At 41.1% G+C, this 25,055-nt stretch overlaps 1 protein-coding gene across 9 annotated transcripts in view; it reads left to right on the top strand.

Moving 5' to 3' along the window:
- The window catches only part of LOC138774439 (sodium/calcium exchanger 1), a 275,568-nt gene that overhangs the window by 6,119 nt on the left and 244,394 nt on the right, over positions 1 to 25,055 (top strand). For 5 of the 9 annotated variants that reach the window (XM_069955305.1, XM_069955309.1, XM_069955308.1 and 2 more), the window contains exon 2: positions 19,798 to 21,631. In XM_069955305.1, coding sequence (XP_069811406.1) covers positions 19,836 to 21,631 — 1,796 coding nt within the window. In that variant the 5' untranslated portion in view covers positions 19,798 to 19,835. Of the gene's footprint in view, positions 1 to 850; positions 872 to 991; positions 1,149 to 19,797; positions 21,632 to 25,055 lie in introns of those variants that run through there. The other 4 variants (XM_069955311.1, XM_069955310.1, XM_069955306.1 and 1 more) reach the window with 3 other exon arrangements.

Below are 25,055 nucleotides of genomic sequence, written 5' to 3'. Positions count from 1 at the left end.
TATGGGTATAATATCTAGTGTACTGTGCTGCTGCAGAGCATCTCCACCATAGCTAACTATTAGATTATTAATATCATTATTATTATTATTATTATTATTATTATTATTATTATTATTATTATTACATCTATGGGTATAATATCTAGTGTACTGTGCTGCTGCAGAGCATCTCCTTCATAGCTGACTATTACTATCATTATTATTATTATTACATCTATGTGTATAATATCCATTGTACTGTATTGTGCTGCAGAGCATCTCCTCCATAGCTGACTATAGATACTATAATATCTATTGTACTTATAGTGACCTGTCTGTATCTCTCTGTGCCCTATACTTACATATATGTATTATTATCAATGTTTCCTATCTGTGTGTTGATATATATATAGATACATTTGTATGTAAGTTCCATCCATGCCCCTACCTGTAGTGTGTGAGGGATGGAGACCCCCAGCCCATGCATCTCTCCAGCACTGCCTCTGTAGAGTAGAAGGCAATGGGCATTTCCTGTGCCAGTTACTATTGTACATTGATATCTTTGTATTTTCCCCCATTTGTTAGATTATTACTATATTGTTAGTGCATCATGTTATGTGCATGCAGGCTTAGCACAGATAGGGGATATCTGGTAGTAGTCCCTCACACTATCCCAGGCACAGGATATTTAACCCCTGTGGTGCCAGTTGCCCGCAGTGCGTTGCTGGTTGTCCCCACCCCCAGCAATGGAAGGGTTAGGTCCCCCCTCCCCTCCTGCAATAGGTTGTGTGAATAGGAGAGATGGATTTGTAGCTTTGGTGCCTCAGTAGGAGGAGGTGAGGAGTGTGTGTGCTCCCTGGAGGGATAATGTGCATGTGTGCTGTGGCTGGAGGTGGGTTATTCTGACTGGAGACATGTGTCCCTGATTCCTCTCTCTTCCTCCCTCCCTTCCTCTCATGGTTGAGTTGGTCATTCCTAGTCATGCTGTCTGGCAGGTATTGTGACAGTACTGCAGGAGACGGGCAGCATGCTCTAGGATTAGCCTCCATGCTGCAGCCTGCATGTCTATGGACAAGTGAGGACACTGGAGCCTCCTAGGTCTTGTCACTTTCTCAGGAGGAACAGATGACGGGCTGAGGATACAGCTGCCGATCCCTTACTTCTGCCAGGTCTTGTGCTTTCAGTTTTCAGCAATACCCTTTATCTCTCCTGCTTATAACTCTTAACCTGTTGCTTGCCAGGCAGAACTGCAGTGCTCAGTAATGTGCTGCAGAGGGGTATAGTGGAGGCTCCATCTTTAGGACTAGCTCATATTCCTTATAATGTATGGGTACCAGATACACACCGGAAGATATTCTGACAAAAAAAGGGCCATTCTGGCTAAAATGGGTTAAATTTCGGATGAAATTGTCAAAAGGATCCGATATATATTGACTGGATGCTTTAATTGATCTGTCATTTTAATATGATGGATGAGAGTTCAGCATAATGGGCATCAAATAGGTTACCCTAAAGTATGTATGTATGTAGTCTTGGGTATATAAGAAGTTATTGGTTGTGTATCGCATACAGGGCAATGTCATTATGGGGCTACCCTGCTTACCATTAGACTGTACAGTAGTATCTCTGGGTAAGTTTGTCTTATACACCGCAGACTATTCCCTACACCGCTACATCAGGGCTCTGCCTCATTTCCTCATATCCCAGTACAGGAGCCAAGGTGGAATTCATTCATTTCTGCATGTGTCAAACAACAGATTTCTCCATACCCTGGCCCAGCTGTTGCTTACACCATAGTATCTTCTGCTCCCTGACTGTTACATGCCACTAATTCTCAATACCTACATATTGTAGCCATTTCACAATGACTGGATGTATCTTTTCCTACTTGTACGCCAGGGATTGGGGCACGTATTGTGTATTTAAGTAATGCAATGCTGAGAAATGTTTATGGGGAAGTCAATAGTTGTACTATTATTGGATGTAGTATTATACAGTAATGTACTTGAGCAATGCAGTTCTTGTTTGGCACATTGTAAGGTAATCCTTTCAATGCAGAAAACCACAAGTGACATGGCTTAGCACACGTGGAGGAGCCTGGACCGAGCCCTGTTACACTGCAGATTCCTACAATATGGATGCCTGTATCATCCATCTATCTATCTATCTATCTATCTATCTATCTATCTATCTATCTATCTTTATTTAATATAAATATCTGAATACATTGTTATGCTAAGCTGATATATATCCCCAAATACACCAAACACTATATGAATATCTTAGCTATTCATATATAAACAGCCATGTGTACTAATGGAAAAGCATTGCTAAACCAGATAGGGAAGTATATGTGACTGAATAGTGATAGTAAATCTATTGCAGTTCTATGGCTATCTAGCTAGCTACTAATCTGTGTGTACAATGAATATATATATAAGCATATAGAAGAGGACTATGAAGTGCCCATTGATATATAACCAAGAGATTCTGTACAGCAGTAATACCATGTACACATACTATGCATAGTAATAATATTCCGTGTTCTGAATCATCACCACTGACCCAAAAAGACACGAACGTTACATTGTATCTATGTAAAACTGATTGTTGTGTTTGCTGGAGGACGGTAAAATAGGAAACGACCTTGTCTCTTTGGGTTTGTAAAGGGAAAAAGAAACAGGGTTTGGCATAGAAGAGGCTGGGAAGTCTGAGCATACAATATTGTTTCTGCTTTAAAAGGAGAAGTGAAATCGGCGTAGATGCCGAAATCCAATGTGTGAACAGGATCTGTGTCACCGTGACGTGGTGAGATGGGGATCAGTTTCTGTAAATGCCAGGGCCAAGTTACTTATAGAAATTCCAGATATTATGCTGATTACTTTGGAAACATTTACATAATATCAGAAGAATTAAGCCCCGGGGTAGGATTTAGCAATTTAAAGATGGTGTCTTGTTCTTGTAAATTTACATTCGTAACCTGTTCCTAGGAGGACGGCTGGAGCAGAATAGTCTGTAATTTAGTTTCATTGTTATTTATAAATAATTCATACATAAATTATACATACTATTGTACATAGATAACCTCACAGATATGTAATATGTAATATGCATCAGGTGATCTGGCTATAAGTAGACTACGTGTTTCCTACGAATTTCTGTCACAAGGGAATGGCCATGTAGACGAACATTAAAACAATGTGAAAATAGCCATAGTACCTGCAATGCAGTTTTTTTTTAAGATATGACAGAGGTTTCTTGCCACCATTGTGGATGTATTTGTTTTGTCCATTATGGTCAGTGGCCCTACAGTAATACCCCAGTGCGGGGCAGTGTGTGACTCTATGGGGTAATTTGAATCTCTATACGCAAATTGACACTCCTCAAGAAGAAACTAAGCTTGCTCACTGGTGCCACCTATTGGATATAGTGCCCCTGCAAGTCAAAGCTCAGGCCAAAATACTGAGCAAAAATACTGTGTGGGAACATAGCCTTAGGCTATGTTCACACTACGTAAGTTCCGTGGAAATCACGGCCGATGTTTCAACTGTTGTGATTTCCACTGAACTTACGCAGTGCTGCAGGCTGAAGGGATCCCGGTCGGGGTGTATATACCTGGTATACACTCCAGCCGTGATCCCTAGCAGCACCGTAGAAAACTGACATGTCAGTTTTCTGCGGACGCTATTCAGTGAATAGCGGCAGCAGAAAACCCTGTCAGTGCACACAGGGGAGCGAGTGGCTCCGGCTGCACGCATCATTGTGTGCAGTGGGGAATTTAGATGCGGGCGCACACGGATGCGGTGCTAAAGATCATCCGGCTGGTACTGCGGTCTCATACATAGTGTGAACATAGCTTTAGGCTGTATTATACGACCCAATGCATGGGGTAAACTCACTTACAAAGCCTAGTACATGGCCTGATAATCATTTGGCCAGGGCTGCATGGATATCGCTAGAGATGTCCATGCAGCACTTGCTTTAAAGGGGTACTAGTCAACAGTATATAGAAAATAATAAAGAAGCTATGCTTACCTCTCTACGCTCCTCCAGTGTCCTCTTGCCTAGTCTCTGCATTCCCTCGCTGATCACAGCTAAGACTTCTGAACCCGTCTCCGCAGTGACAGCCTGCTCAGCCAGTCACTGGCCATGTCGCTTTCCTGTCTCGGTCAGTGAGCAGGCTATCACTGCAGAGACAGGTTCGGCGGCTGTGGTGGGGAGGGGGAGACTAGGCAGAAGGACACCAGATGAGCATGGAGAGTTGAGTATAACTTATTTATTATTTTCTATATACTTACACCGAGTAGCCCTTTATTCCACTGTCGGCTGTGTATCACCTATTACACGGAGCAATATGTGGCCGGCAGCCGATGATATTTAAACTTCCAACGAACGCACGATTGCTCACTCCTTGGCTGATTGTTGTCTTTGGTACACAGAGCGCTATCTGCCAGATTTGGCCTGATTCAGCAGATAATCGCCCTGTGTAATAGGGCCTTTAGGAGTAATAGCCAAGCCAAAATCTCTATATCTCTCACAATGAAGAGTTACTGATCTTTGGACAGCTGTTTTGGTGTACTTGTCCCTTATCAGTACAGAGCAGTGTACTGGCGGAGTAGCAGCCAGGCATTTGGCTAACTTTATGACACCAGTTGATTAAGGGTGCCTTCACACATACCAGATCACAGCGAATTTCATGCTTCAAGTTCCGCAGCGAAATCCTCTGCAATTCTATGTCCTGTCATTTACCATAGGGGGAGTATGTGAAACCCCTTCCCACTCAACCCACCGCTGACCGGCTAATACGTTCCCTGCCCACGTTTGCTTCTCTTGCACCCGACTCCCTGGTGTCCCGCTCAGCCAATCAGTGACTACGGTGGGACAGTGCACTGATTGGCTGAGCGGGATGCCAGGGAGCCTGAGAAGCAAGCAGGAGCATGGGCAGGTAATTTATTAGCCCGTCAGCGGTGGGTTAAGTGTGGGGGGGGGGCTTTACATACTCCCAGCGGATTGAAAAAGTAAGTTAACCCTTAGAAAATGACAGTACCCGAAATCACAGCAGATTTCGCTGCAGAACTCGCATCGCGAAATGCGCTGCAGATCATGTACATGTGAAGGCACCCTTAAAAACATTTTTTATTCCTTCTCAACACTCTACCAATATGGCTGACCTCTGCTGGCCAGTGTCTGTAATTATCTGTATGTTTGATATGAAATGAATGCTCATTTTTTCTGTTAGTAGTGATTTCTATGGATTTTATAGGAATATTTTGCTGCCAATGGTAAACACTGAGGAGCTACTGCCTCCATTTTTGAATAAGAAAGATTTTCTGACAGATTATCTGCCAAAGATTTGAAGCCAAAGCCAGGAATGGATTTGAAAAGAGAAATCTTTCCTTTATGACCTGATCTCTGTTTATAGTCTGTTTCTGGCTTTGGCTTCAAATCTTTGGCAGATAATCTGTCAGATAATCTTTCTGTGTAAATGGACCCTCAGAGAGACCCCGAAGTAAGAATTACAATACTGGAAACTTTTTTTTAGGGCCGTTCTTCAAAGGTAGGGAGACACCAACAAACCTTGGCCATTATATAAAGATCTAAGATAGCACTGGATGCAACAAGCTGGATCATTGCCCCATAGCCGATAATAATGGACAGCACTGTGCCAATGGACCATCCTGGAGACATGCCCCCGTCACGGTCACTTGATGGAAAAGTACTGCATGCTCTGTTTTTATCACCTGGCACCTGCATGCCAGATGGCATGTATGTCAGTTTACTGGATCAATGGGATCCTTACACATATAACAGCATAATATGCCCTTTAGCTTTAAAGTTTGCATGCAGTTTACACTGAGTCAGCTCTGCTACATTGATGTTCGCAGTTCTGCATTTGCCCATTCCCTGTAGTTTCAGCTTGTTATAGCCATTTATGAGCTATACAGTCAGTTCTTGGAAATGCTGCAATTGAAAGGGTGCGCAGCAGATGGGGAGGGTGACTTAACATGGGATGAATTTGAGTTTGGCATGGTGCATAAAGTGAAGCGAGACAAACGTAAGATGAATACTGTATTTCTTCTGCGCCCCTCAGGATGCAAGATTAGTTGCTGCGCAACAAGCTCAGTGTATTTGTGTCATACTCCTAACTCCTTGTATGTTATAACTAGACATAGCTGTAAATTACAAGAGAACAAACACAGGGACTCCCTCTTTATGTAACACTTTTAGCCATACGCAGGCAGGAGGTGTTGGTGTTAATTTAGAACATGTGTTTGTCTCCTTATAATTCTTATTTATTTCACCATGCAAACTCCCCTCGCATTTTAAAGTGGCCAAACTGGTTCAATTATACTTGTTTAATATGTATAAGGCCTAAACGTGAACAGCTGGGCATTTGACTCCAGTGGCCGGATTTATTTCAAGTATGACAACAAACATCTGAATGCAATGTGTATATGGCACCTCTTCAGATCCGAGACCATTAGCAGTATAGGGATTTGACCCCTAGTGATAGAAGTAGCCATTAGCAGTTGAACAATTTAAAGGGATTCTCCAGAAGCAAACACTAGTGGTATATTTATAGGAGACTCATCAAGATATTTTTGCAGGTTAGACCCTTGGTTCCCCCATAAGTATCACAAACATGTCTGGATGAAAATGATGCTATGTTAGGTGATGCATGAAACTGCTTGTTTCTGTTGATTAAGGGTAGTAGTGGCAGTCAGTCTGCACAGTCTGGCTGTGGGGAAGGAAATAAAGGGGTTATCCAGACTTAATAAAACATGCCCGCTTTATTCCATAAACAGCACCACTCTTGTCTGCACTTTTGTTCTGATTTTGCAGCTCAGTTCCATTAAAGTAAATGGAGCTCAGTTGCAATACCACATACAACCTGAAGACATGTGTGGTGCTTTTTTTTTTTTGCAAAAAATGAGCTGTGCTTTTTCTAATCTCAGATACCCCCTTAATCCAAAGTGCCATGGGTCGGACCTCTACCAATAACACAATCATGGCCTAGTCCGAACACATGTTCAAGTTGTATTCTCCTCTACAGTATGGAGTAGTTTAGATTGTATTCTTCACTATAGTATGGAGTAGATCAGGTTGTATACTTTACTACAGTACAGTATGAAGTAGTTCATGTTGTATTCTCCAGTACAGTATGGAGTAGTAGGAATTGTATTCTCCATTACAGTATAGAGTAGTTCAGGTTATATTCTCCTATTCTCCACTACAGTATGGAGTAGTAGGGATTGTATTCTTCAGTACAGTATCGAGTAGTTCAGGTTGTATTCTCCACTACAGTATGGAGTAGTATGGATTGTATTCTCCACTACAGTATGGAGTCGTTCAGGTTGTATTCTCCACTACAGTATGGAGTAGTAGGGATTGTATTCTTCAGTACAGTATCGAGTAGTTCAGGTTGTATTCTCCACTACAGTATGGAGTAGTATGGATTGTATTCTCCACTACAGTATGGAATAGTATGGATTGTATTCTCCACTACAGTATGGAGTCGTTTAGGTTGTATTCTCCACTACAGTATGGAGTAGCATGGATTGTATTCTTCAGTACAGTATGGCATAGTTCAGGTTGTAATCTCCACGACAGTATGGAGTAGTTCAGGCTGCCTTGCTTTTAAAGACTATATGTGTGAGTGAACAGCACTTCCTTCCATGTGGCCCACATACATGGACGTGGTCACAGGAAGTCCCATCTGCTGTAGCAATATTTTGCTGATAACCATCTCGGTATTAGATCTGCAAAGTGCCAGTTCATGACAAAAGGAAGCATTAAGCGTCAGGATCAAAACATGCAAGACAAGGGGGGGAAGCGGGGGAAACATATAGAAGCAGCTGATAGCAACCAGTCAGGCCTAAGATCTGATTTCTCAGATGGAACAATAAAGCAGCAACCTTTTAAAAAAAAATCTTTGCTATTATGCACAAGGCAGAGATATAACATGAGACTTTTTATTCCAGGTCGTGATAGGAAAACATCTGCAGGTTGGCAACTATTTTGCTTAATTGCAACTTTTTACTAAAGATAGATGTTTAATATTTAATATGCAGATGCCACATTGTATAGATGAGAGTACAGCAGTATTTCATAGCTAACACAAGTGGTGCTTCTCGTTTTAGATTTCAGACCTCAGGGTGAACATTATTTGGACCGAAAAAAAAAAAATAATTCCTGGTTCTGTATATTTCATGTGCATGTTTCTTAAAGGGCTATCCAGAATTTGAAAAAAAAAACAAAACACAGCTACTTTGTTGCAAAAACAGCACCACCCCTGTCCTCAGATTGTGAGTGGTATTACAATTCAGCTCCATTCACTTTAATGGACCTGAGCTGCATTTAAAAGGGTGTTTACTGAAAATTAACGAGTTTACTGCCTCTATAGCAATCCAAAAAATTTACACCACGGAAGTTTACCACAGAAAAGTTCACAAATTCACATCCCCATCCAGACCCTACAATTAGTTCATACCCCAAAGAAGACAAAACTCCTTATGTATTTACTTCTCCTCTTGTCTTTCCACTTGTGGGCACCTCAAAATCATAAAATATAATGTCAGCTATAGTTTTCTCTTTATCTCATACAGTGCCAGCCATGCTGTGGCCCTCATCTCATCCAATGCCAGCCATGTACCATGCCAGTCATAGTGTTTTCCTCACCGCATAGAGCAGTACTTCTCAATTCCAGTCCTCATGGCCAACAACAGGTCAAGTTTTGAGGATTTGCTTTGTATTTCACAGGTGATATAATTATAGTCAGTGCATCAGGTATTATCACAGGTGTTCTTTATATGGGATATCCTCAAAACATGACCTGCTGGTGGTCTGTGAGGACTGGAATTGCGAAGCACTGGTGTAGAGTACCACATATGGTATGCCACTTACAGTATCTCAGTGTGCCCCCATACATTGGCAGCTATACATGGGCAGTATCAGGTTATGTTCACTTGACTTCTTTTCTGGTCGTTTTTTTGAGTATCAAATAACAGCCGTGGGTTAGCATGTTTCAGTATCTGCCAGTGCATGTGGAACATTATTTTAGTTTGGACTAATTGCCCTTTGGCTGTGTCTTTCATTGAAAAATCCATTGAATTTAATAGTAAAAACAATAAAGGACGGCGAAAAAAGAAAAACTGTGTGTGAACAACTAAGAAATAACGTCCGTTGTTTGCAAAAGACGTCTGCAAAAACAATGTCCATTATTTAATACACTGTGTGCATTGGGCAGTCATCAATCCATTGACTTCAGTGCATTCCACTGAGGTAAATTAATAATAATGGACGTCATTTTAAAAATTACGTGATCGATTCAGTTGATTATGGCTCCATGCAATAGAGACAATGATCAACCAATGACAACAATCATCATTTCTTTAGACTCAGACCTAAAATCATCAGCCGGTGACCGCGCATCACTACCTGTAATAGCAACGTGTATCCGACAGCTGACGATTCATGTATCCGACAGCTGACGATTCAACAAACAGTTTACATTACCTGTCCATGTTCCCAGTCTTCTCCTGCGCTCTTCTTCCTCCCCAGTACCAAGCGCAGCAGCTTCAGAGCGGCCTGTCTAAGCTGACAGGTCGCTCAGGCAATCCCTTGCTGGGATTGCCATGGCCAGTGATTGTGTGAGCCGCTTGTCAGCTCAGACAGGCCGATCTGAAGTTGCTGCGCCCGGGAGCGGGGAGGAAGCAGAGTGCAGGAGAACATCGGGAATGTGGATAGGTAATGTAAACTGTTTGAGCAATGGCTGCACGGACATCGCTAACAATGTCCATGCAGCCCTTGCTTAACAGTTATCGGGCTGTGTAATTGGCCCAGTAAAAGAACGCCGGTCTAGCAGATCAGAGCTTGCTTACAGTATTGATCGGGCCATCATCGGTCCATGTGATAGGACCCTTATGCTGCGTTTACACGGAACGATTATCGTGCGAATTTGCACAATAACGATCAAATTCGAACGATAATTGTACGTGTAAACGATCGAACGACAAGCGAGAAATCGTTCATTTTGATCTTTGAACATGTCCTTAAATTGTCGTTCGCAAAAAAATCGCAGTTGTTCACTTATCTTACCGATCTTACCTATGTGCGAGATAGGCTTAAGCGATCGCAAAACGAATTTTCTGTACGGTATATCGTTTCATCTAAACTCTGATCGTTATAAAAAAAATTGTTACTTCAAAATCGTTAATCGTACGATCGGGCGAATTATCGCTCCGTGTAAACGTAGCATTAAATTATTGCTATGGATACTGACCAGTCCTGCAGCAATCTGACTGCCAAAAAATGTGCCAGTGTGACACCCTGTGGTTCATGCATGCCGAGTATGTTGTACTCCATGATCAGTTGTTCTCCGGAGTATGGATACGTCAGGTGTTTGCTAGGTTTGGGTTATTTCTAAATATTTTTGAACAGGTAAAGCTAAAACCATTCACATATCGCATACATGCCCCTTAGTTCTAGGATTACATTTAACTGTTACAATTGCATTATTTTCCAATATCAAAACCCAGAGGCCAGGTTTACATGCTGCCGAAGATTGCACAATGCATGTAAATGGGATTTTTAGAATTCCAATGGCGTTCTATAGAAATAAATCAGCTCAAAGGTTAAGATGTGCTATGAATTTAAAACCCCAAGTTCGCTGAAAATGTTACAACCTTAGTTATATGGGGTAGTAACATGGTACCAATATTAGTCTGTAGGACCAACTCTATTTCTATTCACTTCCAATTTTCTGCACATAAAATGTTATATGAGTATTGCATCTAGAGGAAATTATATCTCTATAATATGTTGTTTGAGAGCTTTATATGGTGGCCTGCTGCCCTGTATGGCTCTAGTGCAGGGATGGGGAAGCTTCAGCCTATCAGCCGTTGCAAAACTGCAATTCCCATCATGCCTGGACAGCCTTCGACCTTCGGGAATTGTAGTTTTGCAACAGCTAGAGGGCCGAAGCTTCCCCATCCCTGCTCTAGTGTAATATAGGTGCACAGTTTATGAAGAACTAGTCATTTTCTAACCTGTAAATTTTAGTATGTTAATCAGAGGTGGTAGACGCCCCGCAATGTGGCAGATCCTGAATTATGGTTTGTAGTCTTAGCAAATAACCCACAAGGGACAGGAATCTCTGACAACACAGTATATTGTGAGATTGTAACTAAAAGCCATATTCTGCCGACTCCGCAGTCTGGGAAGAAACTGGTGTAAAGTTCAGGTATAGAACATGTGGCTAATTTGCATAGGACAATAAAACGTCCAAACAAGAGTCTTTGTAGTTGCATTTATATAGCTGTAATACTCGCTCGTCTGGCATCGTGATGTGAGCAAGTACTGTGGAATTCATGAAAAGGAGTGAAGACTCCCCGAAGGGATTTCTATAAAAGTATCATAGACTTTCTTTTCTTTTTTCTATAAGGCTGTCTGTAGCCAGAGAGATGGGTGCCCTCGTAATGGGAAAATAGTGAATACTTTGAACGTTCGCAAGCAGTGAAGAGGATTGACCGTCTTAGGCCTCATTCACACGATTCGCGATCCGCGCCGTGATTAACAGAGGAGGATCGCGAGATGGATCCCCCCCAAAGTGCAGCCCCCCTGCTGCCCGGAGGCAGAGATGACAGGAGCGGCAGAAGACAACTACACTGGGGTGGTGTGTGTGGGGGGGGGGCATGATGGGGTGGTATTAGGGGATCGGAGGGTTGCGGATCCGCGCCCGCGATCCGCACTATGACATGTGGTATTTTTTTGCGGTGGGAGTTGCATGGATAGTTTGAATGGCTGCATTCACTTGAATGCAGCCTTATGCTTTACCTCCTGTAGACTAAAATCTAAAGAGCTGTATATATGTCATCTCTTTCCATTTATTGTCCACTAGAAATGAGCAGACCTCGAGTATGCTGAGTTCATCCGAACCCGAATGCTTAGAATTTTTACTGGTGGCTGTAGAAGTTTGATGCATTCCTAAGGCCACCTGGAAAACATGGTTGAAGCCATAGGCCATAGGCTGTGTCCATGTTTCCCAGGATTCCCAAGGGCTGCATCCAACTTCTTCAGCCACCGGTAATTAAATGCAGATAGTTTGGGTTCGGACAAACCCGAATTTACCCGAATGTACTCGAATATGTATGAAGAACATATCTGCCAATAAACTTTACCTCAAACTTTATAGGTTCCATACCTGTTGACTCACCTGTTATCTTAATATGTGACTTTATGACACATGGATCTGGATTCTGGCACACAGATACCTGGTTTGGAGCTCATGACATAGCAAGAATGACTGTAATATCCAAAACATTAGATAACAAGAGGTGAGGAATAGGGATGTATCCGTAGCACTACAATAAGTAAAAACATTTTCAAAGAATATGTGAGGAATAAAAAGTGGAATCTGATTGGTTGCTAGGGGCAACTAAGAGAATTCTACTTTACACCAGTTTTATAAATCTCCCCTATTGTCTTCTATCTATTAATTTTTAAAACTAAGACTATGGGGGGCATGCCATGCCTCCTCCCCACCTAGTTGCATCTCCTCTATTAAGTTCAATGGACCAACCTAGTCAACTAGCAACTACATTTGGTCCATGTTCCAAACCAATATGTTACTTTTGCAGGGCTTAAAAGCATGGCCTACTACTAGTTGACCCCATCAGTCCATTAAACTCAATGGGCCCATCAGGAGTATGATTTTTTGGTTGCTGACATATACTATGAGCATAAGGGCATCACTCAATGGACACATAGCTGTTGCTTTGCTAATATTACAGTATAGCTTGGTATTTATGGTGGCCTGGGACATATGTGCAAAATGAGGTATTCAGCAGCCAGTCTACCACCGATCATACATATGTGTGGGATATGGCTGGAAATGTTACCCTTTACCCTTAACAGATTTATACATAGCCCATTAATAATAATGGCAGTTCTTGTTTATTGGGCTATAGGTATAAGAAGATAAGTGTTATCCGACAGTTTTCTGACAGGTGTCACCTCCTTGAAGGCTTATGTGTCATATGAATATATAGTCTGCTGTACTGTTGTTGTATAGTATCGGTGTAGTAGCTTTTATATCATTAGTGCAGAGGTGATGTGTATTTATCTCTCACCTACTTCTTATGTTGCCTTGTTGGCAGAAAAGTGTGTATAGCGTGTTGTCATTTTCTTTCATTATTACCAGTAATTGTTGTGACTGTTTCATAGTGTGAAGAGCTATTAACAGTATTAGTACTTTGAATTACTTAACTTTGGTGGACAAAACTAACAGATGGAGAAGATACAGAGTTATTACTTTGTTTATTGCCCTTTGCACATATTTAGGTCTAGAACAATAAATACTGCGGGTCTTTAGATCGTCTGGGGAGCCCATAGGAGATAGTGACGGTCTGCTGCCATTGCTCCTATTGCAGCAGATCGTTGGTATCCTAATCGCTTGCCTTTAAACATGTTAAATAACAACGACGAGCCGACATTGTGCATGTCGGCTTATCGTGATAATCAACCATCGTGATAATCAAAGTGATAATCGACCAAATACGTCCGATAATCGCTGAGTGCAATAGGGCCTTAAAGCGACTCTGTACCCACAATCTGACCCCCCAAACCACTTGTACCTTCGGATAGCTGCTTTTAATCCAAGATCTGTCCTGCGGTCCGTTCGGCAGGTGATGCAGTTATTGTCCTAAAAAACAACTTTTAAACTTGACCTAGATTTTGTATGTACTGGCACAGAGGCTGGCACACCCTCTCCGCCCTCCTCCCCACCCTCTTCATTATTTTTTACTATTCCTCTGCAGTGAAAACTACACAGGTGCCTTAACGATCCAGCCCATGTGCCTTGCTGACACAGCTGATGAATAGGAGACAATCTGCCTGGGGCATTCCTAATAATGAAGAGGGCGGGGAGGAGGGACAGAGATATTGTGCCAGTCTAATGCATACACAATCTAGGCAACGCTCGTTGGGCACAGCGCTGCAAGTTTTAAAGTTGTTTTTAGAACAATACCTGTATCACCTGCCGAACGGACTGCATGACAGATCTTAGATTAAAAGCAGCTATCCAAAGGTACAAGCGGTTTGGGGTGTGTGGGGGGGTGTCAGAGTCGCTTTAAGTCTATAAAACAGTGCCTGTAGGAGATTCCAGGGAGTTTACCTTTCTGTGGATTTATGGGCACACATTGTCCCATTCCATATTGTACATGTTGTCCCCAGTGCTTCTCAAAGAGAGTATAGTACCATAATACAGAGCCGTAGGAATTCTGGGAGACATTTATCATGTGGTGCAGAGGGCCGAGATGCAAATAAATCTATACGTAAATGTTTAGCGATTAAATTATTTGCATCTTGGCCCTCTGCTCGCACTAGAGAGGCGGGAAGAGGGGGGGACAGTGGATGCAGATGCATGCAGAGGGGGTGTGGCCTTAGTGTGTGCCGCATTTAATATTTTTTCGCTCTGAGCTGACGTAGATTTCACTGCATGCTTACAGACAGTCTCCGGTTCTCAAAAGATTTAAGTAGAAGCATTGCACCTCTATATAATTCCTGGGAGCCTATATGTATGCTGTGGCCTGTAATGTATTTAAAAAAAAATCTCAATCCTTCAAGTAGTTATCAGCTGCTGTATGTCCTGCAGGAAGTGGTGTATTCTTTCCAGTCGTATATGGTGCTCTCTGCTGCCACCTATGGCCATGACAAATCCCCTTAGAAAACTATAGGGAGAGAGCACAGTATCAGACTGCAACAAACACATCACTTCCTGCAGGACATGCAGCAGCCAATAAGTACTTCATGGATTTCGATTTTTTAATAGTAGTAATTAACAAATCTGTATAACTTTCTAACAACAGTTGATTTGGGAAAAAAAAAATAAAAAATATATATATATATATATATATATATTAGGGATGGTACGAACCGAGTTCGGTAATGATTCCCGCTGTCTGCCCGCTCTGTGCAGCGGGCTGTATCCGCCCGCTGCACAGAGTGGGCAGACTGCGGGAATCCGATGCCGAGCGTTCGGGTTCATCCGAACCCGAACCTCGGCGGGTTTGGACCATCCCTAATATATATATATATAATCCCCCCCCCCCTCCCACTTGATTACCTCTTTAAATTCCCATGTGTGAGAATAGGTGTGAAATCTACCTGCAGCAGTCGCTCATTGTGTAACAAAATCCACAGGTAACTCATGTGGTTTTTGCTGTGTATCTGTGCATGTAAATTCAGCCCTGGCTGCAGCACAAAAAAGCCTAAAACCTCCATCTAGAGACGTTAAAAAAAATTTTGAAATGTTTATTCAGTTTTAAAAAAAAGAGGGCCATAAACTTCTCGGGAACATAGCCTAAGTGTTAAGTCATGTATAATTAGTGGCTACAAATCACCCTATGGAAGCTCAGTCAGCAATGCGCGAGGGCATCAGCATGGCATCCCAACCATCTCGGACAGCTTGACATGTCTTCTTTCAAGAGCTTTCATGTCTCAGGACCTGCTTTATGGAAAATAAAATAAATGATATCCTTTATAAGAAACACACATGCCAAGCTTTGTGAAATGTATGCATTGCACGCCTCCGGGGACTTGGCCTGCTGCCTGGGCTATGGGTATGCATTTAAAAGTAAATTAAAGGTATCTTGAATGATATAAATATTTCCAAATTGTCGCAGAACGTGGCTAAAAGCTTCGCCTCCGCCTTAGCTGACTGAGATGTGTTTGCCCTACGAGGCGACGCTTAGGAGATTCTAATGGTAACAAGAGGTCAATTAGAAAAATTGTAAATTGTTAGCAAATCTGACATCTGTCTATACTTAGTGATGGGAGGAGAGGGAGGTGGCTCAGTAGTAATTACTGAGTATGTCATTTTATAGGTACGGCAGTGGGTGAGGCGGGCATTCAGCCTCATTCATTACATGATTGGGTTTCTAGATTACTAAACCTTTCTAGGTCACATTTTCCACTGCCCTCTCACCACACCTCTAATAATGCCTTCACAGACCCGTCCGTACGTTTTGGATGAGATGTGACAGCGGTTTTGCAGACTACCAGTGTGGAAACTATTAATTCTCTGCTGGCTCTCTCATTTGTCTTACGTCTTTTCCTGTCAGCGTTATGCTTGTTCTCATGCTGACTGTAAGTATCATCTTGGGTAGCACACAGGCTGTTCTATACGTTTTTTTTTTCTTTCCTTCTTTCGTCCCCCCCCCAAATAAAGTGATTGATGATGTTACACTGATATTTTGGTTCAGGTCTATGTTTCTCTTATATATTGTGACATCTTCTACTTGTTTTACCTGCTGGATAAAGGGGCACTCCAGAGAAAAAAAAATGGTGTCAGAAAGTTATACAGATTTGTAAACTTCTTCTTTTTACCAGTGGTTACCAGCTGCTGTATGTCCTGCAGGAAGTGGTGTATACTTTCCAATCTGACACAGCGCTCTCTGCTGCCACCTCTGTATATGACAGGAACTGTCCAGAGCACTAGCAAATCCCCATAGGAAACCCCTCCTGCTCTGGACAGTTTCTGTCACAGATATAGGTGGCAGCGGAGAACATTGTGTCAGCCTGGAAAAAATACACCACTTCCTGCAGGACATACAGCAGCTGATAGGTACTGAACGATGTATAGATAAAAGTAAATTTTTAAATCTGTATAACTTTCTAACACCATTTGATTTGAAAACTCCATCCCCCCCCCCGGGATACCCCTTTTATAAAAATTGTCACATTGCATTTGTTACAATAAATAGTGCTAATGTCTGCTTTTCTAGTAGTTCTGATTTTGCTAGTGGAATATGCCCTGGTGTGTAACTAGGCTAAAATGTCTGTTCACTAATATCTTTTGAAGCCAGTTAGCGTAATGCACCGCATTTACTTAAAGGGGAACTCGGTTGGATGAGGAGACAAGAAGGACAGTATGTCTCTTACCTTCCTCCTCTGTGCCGCTCCCAGGCTGTTAGCAGTGTAATCCTCTCCCGACCGTTAGGAGCGCTGCCCAACCCCCATGACGCCAAGCCGGCCCATTACTTCTAATGATAATCAATGGAGCAGGCACACCCTTAGGTGTAAATATTGGCCACTATGAGCAACATGATGTGAGCTGACTGTGTTAATAAGGGTTCTCATGGTCTCATAGTATAGGGCACCCAATGGAACGTGGGTTTTCAATAATGTGTAATTCTTAGAGAAACACAAACAATTAAGTATAGGAGACAAACTAAATTCTAAACACAATAGGACATAAAGATAACATAAGCCTCCTGTATATTATGAGGACTACAAAACCATGGATCCGCAATCAGTCCCAAAAATGATCCCCAATGCATATTACAAAAACTTAAAAACTATATTTAAACTGTAGCTGACTAATCCTGCAATCTTGCGATTTTCACCCTATGGTCTTTTACTATTGGCTCACACTTTGCAATGTGTTAGCTGGGGGCTAATAACACAGGATCACAACATTGGTAAGAAGTTGCCTCCCACTCCCTGCACAGTGAACTCTGAACAGGTCACTGAGCACTCCCCCAACACTCTCCCATAGAAATCAATAGGTCATCTCTAAACTCCAGTTTCCTACATGCATGAGGTTGCTTTAAAGTGTCACTGTCGTGAAATTTTTTTTTGCAGAAATCAATAGTCCAGGCGATTTTAAGAAACTTTGTAATTGGGTTTATTATCCGAAAAATGCATTTTTATCATGAAAAAGCAGTTTGAAGCTCTCCCCCCTGTCTTCATTGTTCTCCTATGGAGAGAGCTAAAGAAAAGACCAAAACAGGACAACAAAGAGTTAATCTACAAATCCCTCACCCGTTATCTGTTCTGACCATCACCAGTGACCTGTCTGACCTCAGATTACAGCTGTCACCCAGCTCGGTGCCTGTAATCCTCTGTTATCTGCTTTCTGCTGCCTGCTAACTCCCTCCTTCCTCCTCCCCCCTCCCCTCTCCCTAGAGCAGACAGGGGACGTCTCCTGCAACAAGTCACAATTTTCAGATTTTTCAGAGTGGATGAAAAAGAGGAAGGAGGGGGGGACCTGGGAAAAGGCTTTTTACATGCAGATAATGGCAGATTTGGCTAATAAACCCGATTACAAAGTTTCTTAAAATCGCCTGGACTATTGATTTCTGCAAAAAAAAAAAAATACGACAGTGACTCTTTAAAGTAATAGTTTGAACTTCTGTTCACAGTTTAGAGCAGCAGGTCAGGTGAGATGGCTGTCTCCATAAGCATATATAGAAGATTAAAAACATACTAGGGCAATAAAATTTATTTCAGCATTTTCCTCATTAGTAAAAAAAATAAAAAAAACCACAAAATAAATAAAATAATTTGTGATACATTTCCACCAAAATGGCACGTGCTAATTTTCTATCTGTTTTCCGTAACCACAAAAATGAATTGTGGTTGATAGCTTGCTGCTATTCCATGATGGCGAGCACACAGAGCACTCTTCTTCTATTGTCAGTGTGAACAGTTTGCTGTCTATTAATAGACAATACTTTGTAACTCTAAATTAATTAGAAATTAGACTGCGATGTGGCAAAGGTTTTCATAATTAATAATTGGGCAGAGGAGAATTACTTTGTGTGTTTTTATATTTCATTATGACATTTTTATTATTCTGATTATACTTTGATTTAGGGCTGGTACAGCGGGCATGGCTCACCTCTCCATACCTCCTCCCACCCCTGTCGCCAGTGAGGGGGCATGTGTCAGCATGATGCAGATACCTAGTGCGGACTGAAATTCCTCCACAGACACACCAATAGAACCCTATGGGATCCATATTTTTTGCAGATGCAGGCTATGTTCACACAACGCAAGTTGTGTATTAATCACGGCCGTTGTTGCCGATGTGCAACAACGGGCATTAATAATACACAACCTATGCGCAGTGCAGCTAGAGGGAATATCGGCCAGAGTGTATACACAGCTCATACCAGAGCTGAAAACTGAGCTGTGATTGGTTGCTGTGGGCAGTTTATACCAGGTGTATATTTACATCCTTTCATAAATCTCCCAAAAAGTATACACGGGATCACTAGCGGCGCCGTAAAAAATGGCATGTCAGTTTTTTGCAACCGCTATTCATTAAATAGTGGCCACAGAGAACCTGTCACTTCTTACAATGGAGCATACGGCTCCGGCCGCACGCTCCATTGTGTGCAGCAGGGAATTTGGAATTTGAATTCAGCAGAAATTAAAGTTATCCAGCCGGTACTGCAGTACCAGCCTGGGATGAACTTCTCTGACATTGGTGTCTTACGCCATGTGAACATGGCTGCAATTGGCAAAAAATACGTATCTGCAATCCGCAAATAGTTACTAGATTATTAACCACACTTTTTCATTTTTGCGGATTAGCAAAAAATACAGATGCAATACGAAGGGAAATTTGCGGATTCCTAATAAAAAACAGAGGACTCAAATTTGCTGAGTGAAAAATATACTGACATGTAAATAGACCCTTAGACATTGTTCCCACAATGTCTGGTTTTGGCCGTTTTTGTACAAATGACATCCATTATTATGAACTAAGGGCCGTTATTTGGATTCAAGCGGGCAAAAAATGACATTGTGTGAACATAGCCCAAGGCTGTGGACAATTTAAAATGAATAAAGGGAATATTAAAACTCTCTCATTACACACTGTGGATTTTACTTGGGATTTCCTTGTGTCAAAGCTGGAAAATTCTGCAAGGCTAGGTTTATTATACGCTATGTTGTTTAGTTCTAGTTGTTTTGTGGTTTTGATGCTTGAATGTCAATGAAACTTAACACTATTTCTTTTTCTCTTTTCAGATTGCTAAGCAATTGGAATTTTGCCACATTTAGCCAATATGTTGGGAGCAAGGAAAGTTATTATCTTCCATCCTGGATTTTGTCTACTTATTTTTGTGCCTCTGCTGTGCCATGTGGGAGCTATATATGGTGAAACCACCCCAACTCCTGAAAATGCAACTGAGCAAGATCCTTGCACTGGTACCTATTATTGTAAAGAAGGGGTCATTTTACCTATCTGGGAGCCACAGAACCCTTCATATGGGGATAAAATTGCAAGAGCTACGGTATATTTTGTGGCTATGGTCTACATGTTCCTTGGTGTATCGATCATAGCTGATCGTTTTATGTCCTCAATTGAAGTAATTACGTCGCAAGAAAAGGAGATAACCATCAAGAAACCAAATGGTGAAACTACAAAGACAACGGTGAGGATATGGAACGAGACTGTGTCCAACTTGACTCTTATGGCTCTTGGTTCGTCTGCTCCTGAAATTCTCCTTTCTGTCATTGAAGTATGTGGCCACAACTTTCAGGCTGGTGACCTCGGTCCTAGCACCATTGTAGGCAGTGCAGCATTCAATATGTTTATCATTATTGCTCTTTGCGTCTACGTGGTACCTGATGGAGAAACAAGAAGGATTAAACATCTTAGAGTTTTCTTTGTCACTGCAGCCTGGAGCATATTTGCCTATACTTGGCTATATATGATCTTGTCCGTTTTCTCGCCCGGTATTGTTGAAGTCTGGGAAGGTTTACTCACTTTTTTCTTCTTTCCTATTTGCGTTGTTTTTGCTTGGGTCGCAGACAGGAGGTTGTTGTTTTACAAATATGTCTATAAGAGGTACCGGGCCGGAAAACAGAGGGGAATGATCATTGAAACAGAAGGAGATAGACCAAACTCTAAAGCTGATATTGAGATGGATGGGAAGGCTCTCAACTCCCACACAGAAAACTTCCTTGATGGCTCTTTAGTTCTTGAACTTGATGACAAAGACCAAGATGATGAGGAGGCAAGAAGAGATATGGCTAGGATTTTGAAGGAACTGAAACAGAAGCACCCTGAGAAGGAGATGGAACAGTTGATTGAGTTAGCTAACTATCAAGTCTTGAGCCAGCAGCAAAAAAGTAGAGCGTTTTATCGTATCCAAGCTACACGCTTGATGACTGGCGCAGGCAATATTTTAAAAAGACATGCAGCAGATCAAGCAAGGAAAGCGGTCAGCATGCATGAGGTTAATACTGAAGTTATAGAGAATGATCCAGTCAGCAAGATTTACTTTGAACAAACGACTTATCAGTGCCTAGAGAACTGTGGAACGGTGGCTCTAACGATCATTCGCCGGGGCGGTGATTTAACCAACACAGTCTTCGTAGACTTCAGAACAGAAGATGGCACAGCGAATGCCGGGTCAGATTATGAATTTACTGAAGGAACAGTTGTGTTCAAGCCTGGTGAGACACAGAAGGAGATTAGGGTTGGCATTATTGATGATGACATCTTTGAGGAAGATGAAAATTTTCTGGTCCATCTTAGCAACGTTCGAGTTAACTCTGAAAGCACCGAAGCAAATTTTGAGTCAAATCACGTAACATCACTTGCATGTCTTGGATCACCCTCAACAGCCACAGTTACCATCTTCGATGACGACCATGCTGGTATCTTTACCTTCGAGGAACCAATTACCCACATAAGTGAGAGCGTTGGTACAATGGAAGTGAAAGTTCTGAGAACCTCTGGCGCTAGAGGAACTGTTATTGTACCCTATAAAACAATTGAGGGTACAGCAAGAGGTGGTGGCGAAGACTTTGAAGATACTTGTGGACAGCTAGAGTTCCAAAATGATGAGATTGTGTAAGTACCATTATATAAATTTTTTCTGGCTTTGTAGTACAACATTACAGTTATAATATGGTAAAATATAATATCAAATATAGTGAATGCACCTTTAAAAACATAAAAAAGCTGATTTGTCATATGGAACCAATAGGGTAAAGCTGGTCATACACATGAGGTAAATATGCTAAGATTATATTTATGTTTATTTCATGGGCACCAGGGTAACAAAGGATCAGAAATGTTAAAACCCAATGCTTTTTTACCCTGATACACATAGGATTTTTTGCTAATATTTTACAAATGTTTATAGAAAACTTATTTTTATACATAGATACATAGATATACATAGATCACTTTAAAAACAGAGAAAAACACTATTACGCTATGCTCACATACCGTTTTTAAAGAGAAAAAAAATCTGTTTATTGATAATTACTGTAGTAAAAAAAGAGCGTCCTTTCTAAATAACGGCCGTTATTATAAAATAAAACGTCTGTTTTCGCATAATAAAACATATGTACATAGCCTTAGTGTTTTTCTTCTAGGTACTATATACAGGGGTGATGGAAGCAAGCATCAGGGTATTGTGCTGCAAGAAGTCTTATGGGTTTGGTAACATCGAGTGCCTTATATTTTAAAAAACTACGAAATTTAGGTTGTTGAGATTGTAAGTCGTTTAGCATCTTAACCGCTAGTTTACCGATTTGACCAAATGAATGTAATGAAATATAAAGGTTTTAAAGGGATTGTACAAGATTAGCAAAACATGGCTGCCAAATTTTAAATAATGGTCAGTATAAGTGTTGAGTGGAGAGGCCGAACTGTTCAGGTTCAGAGTCAAATGCGGAGCGTTCCGGTTTGAAGAACCTTGCTGAACGCAAATAGTTTGGCCAGTCCGCTCAGCACTACTCACTGTATAGATTATGTTTTGTGTTGCAGCTTAGCTGTATTCACATCGTTAAGCAGTAGTACCAGATATAACATGGACATGCTGTTTCGGGAAGAAAGCGGCCATTTTTTCTACTCTTGTGCTAGGGTTACTTTTGATATTTTATAACTATTTTATAAATATTCTGTATAAAGCGCACAATCTGAAATGTATTAGTACAGCAGCACCACCACCATTATTTGCCGACGTTCCAATCAACCAAGACGCTCTGTAAATATTTAACAGACAGGCGCGGAAGATGAGATGGAGACTGACAGTCATGAGAACTTGCCTGCGTATCTTATATGTCCTTTTTTTTGCCTTTGTTGCATATTATTCGGTCAGGCGCTGTTTTGTATGTAAATTAAGAGGTCTTTCTAGTAAATGAAGCTAAGTAGCTGTAATTATTACACATCCTTATTGCTCGTATTCTGTATACATGCTGTTTGAGCTTAACATTATAGCAGATCTTAGTTTGCTAGAATGTGTTATTACATGCGCATTCCACGTATGTGTTATAATGCGTCCTTCTTGAATTGCATCATCTATATAAACATGGGTGTCTGAAGATGGTGAATGGATGGCATCAGCCAGATGCATCCATGACAGCCACAGGGCAATGACTGGCCGGCTCATAGCATCCGTCTGGGCATTCACCAGATGCACAGTATTTTTTTTCATGTTTGTTGTTTCGCCATCCAGTCCGGGATATGTCAGGTTTAAAGACAAGTATAGAAAGATACATCTGTACTTAGAATGACACAGGCAGCCATATAGTGATGCACTGAGCTGCAGCAGTGTCATTCTTCGCTCTACCTAGTTAGTCAGCACTTGCTGCCATGGTGTTGCTTAGAGCTGGAAATTGAAATATAATTATTTATTAAAAGACGTTCTTTCCGCAATGGAAAAGAGCGTATTATCTCCAGAGTGTAGACAGCACAGTTAACACTTAGTGTGATGTGTTTGGTGGATCCTTGTTAGAGGTATTCATTCTAAAGTGCTTTGAATTCTTCAAGAGAATCTCTTATGAAAAGTACTTTAGCTTGCAAATACATTAGTCCTTAAGGTAGACCTAGTATCCACAAGCTTTGATTCCACAAGAGCTAGTTAGTCTTAGATAATAATGCAGGGAATAGATTGCCTTATATATTCAGTAGTAATTTTTGCATTTAAAGGGTACTCTAAAGAATAACCTTTTTTTTTCCTTTGCTAATACATTGTTGTATTAGACATATTGCTTTTTATAACTGCTTATTTATTATATATTATATTAATTCATATTATATTATTATTATTTATATTATTATTTTTATCTTTATATATATTATATATTCAGTAGTAATTTTTGTATTAAAGAAATACTTTGAAGACTGAACTTTTTTCTTTTTGCTAAAACATTGCTTTCTTAAACTTATATTACTTTTTAATATAATTTTATTAAAATAAATGCATATTTTTTTTTTCTCACATACACTTCTGGTGGCAGCAGTAAGGAGTGAAACAGCCCCTTCTTCTACCACCACTGTTTGTGCTGGGAACTGCAGGGCTGTCTAAGCCCTGCACTTTACGAATCCCTCCTCTGATCTAGCGCTGCCGCACAGTGATATACAGAGCAGGGCCCAGTTCCCCCATATACTCTGTATAGCACTGTGCGGCAGAGAAAAGCAGAACAGAGGTTTGGAAACTGCAGGGCTTAGACAGCCCTGCAGTCTCCGACACAAACTTTGTTGGCAGCAGAGGGGGCCGTGTCACTCCTTACTGCCGCCAGAAGTAAATATGTAAATAAAAATGTATAAATTTATTTTTATTACAAAGTATTATAACTTTATTAAAACAATGTATTAGCAATTAATTTTCAGTCTCCGGAGTACTACTTTAAATAACATGTAAACCCTATAGATGACATATATTTTGATATATGGCTATTGATTTTGCCAATTTCTGACTGCTTTTGGTGATAGGTACCCACAGTGCTCCCCAGGCTGCCAAGTGTGTGTTCTTATGTGCGCGCTGAAAAGCTCAGCCAATCATATTATAGAGCACCTCCCATGATACCCTGCATTATACATACAATCTGCGGACAGCGTCTGTGAGCGCTAGCTTTACATTCCCTTAGGCGAAAGGCATTCGCTGCTTAATTAATATCTGTATAACAGATGGGGGAACAAGGGATGAAAGTTGAATAATGCTACTATTAAGGTAAAGATGATATATTAGGGGAATACTTACTGTAGCTTTACAGTTATAGATAGAATGCTCATTAAAGGGTTATACTGGTTTCAGCAGATAAAGGTTATTGTTTTATGAAAAGTTATGTAGTTTTATAACATACTTCATGTATTCATTCTTCACGGTTTTCAAGTTCTCCGCTTGCGGACAGTCAAAGCCTTATTTCTTACTTTCAGTGGATACAAATCTGTTCTGGTCATGTGACAGACATAACTTGCCGATCACATTACAATTAGGACTTCTGTAGAAGTTTTTACTCTTGATAATATCTTTAGTATTTTA

The sequence above is a fragment of the Dendropsophus ebraccatus genome, chromosome 15 (assembly GCF_027789765.1).
Source record: "Dendropsophus ebraccatus isolate aDenEbr1 chromosome 15, aDenEbr1.pat, whole genome shotgun sequence".
Taxonomy (NCBI): Eukaryota; Metazoa; Chordata; class Amphibia; order Anura; family Hylidae; genus Dendropsophus; species Dendropsophus ebraccatus.
This window is presented reverse-complemented; position numbering and strand designations above follow the sequence as displayed.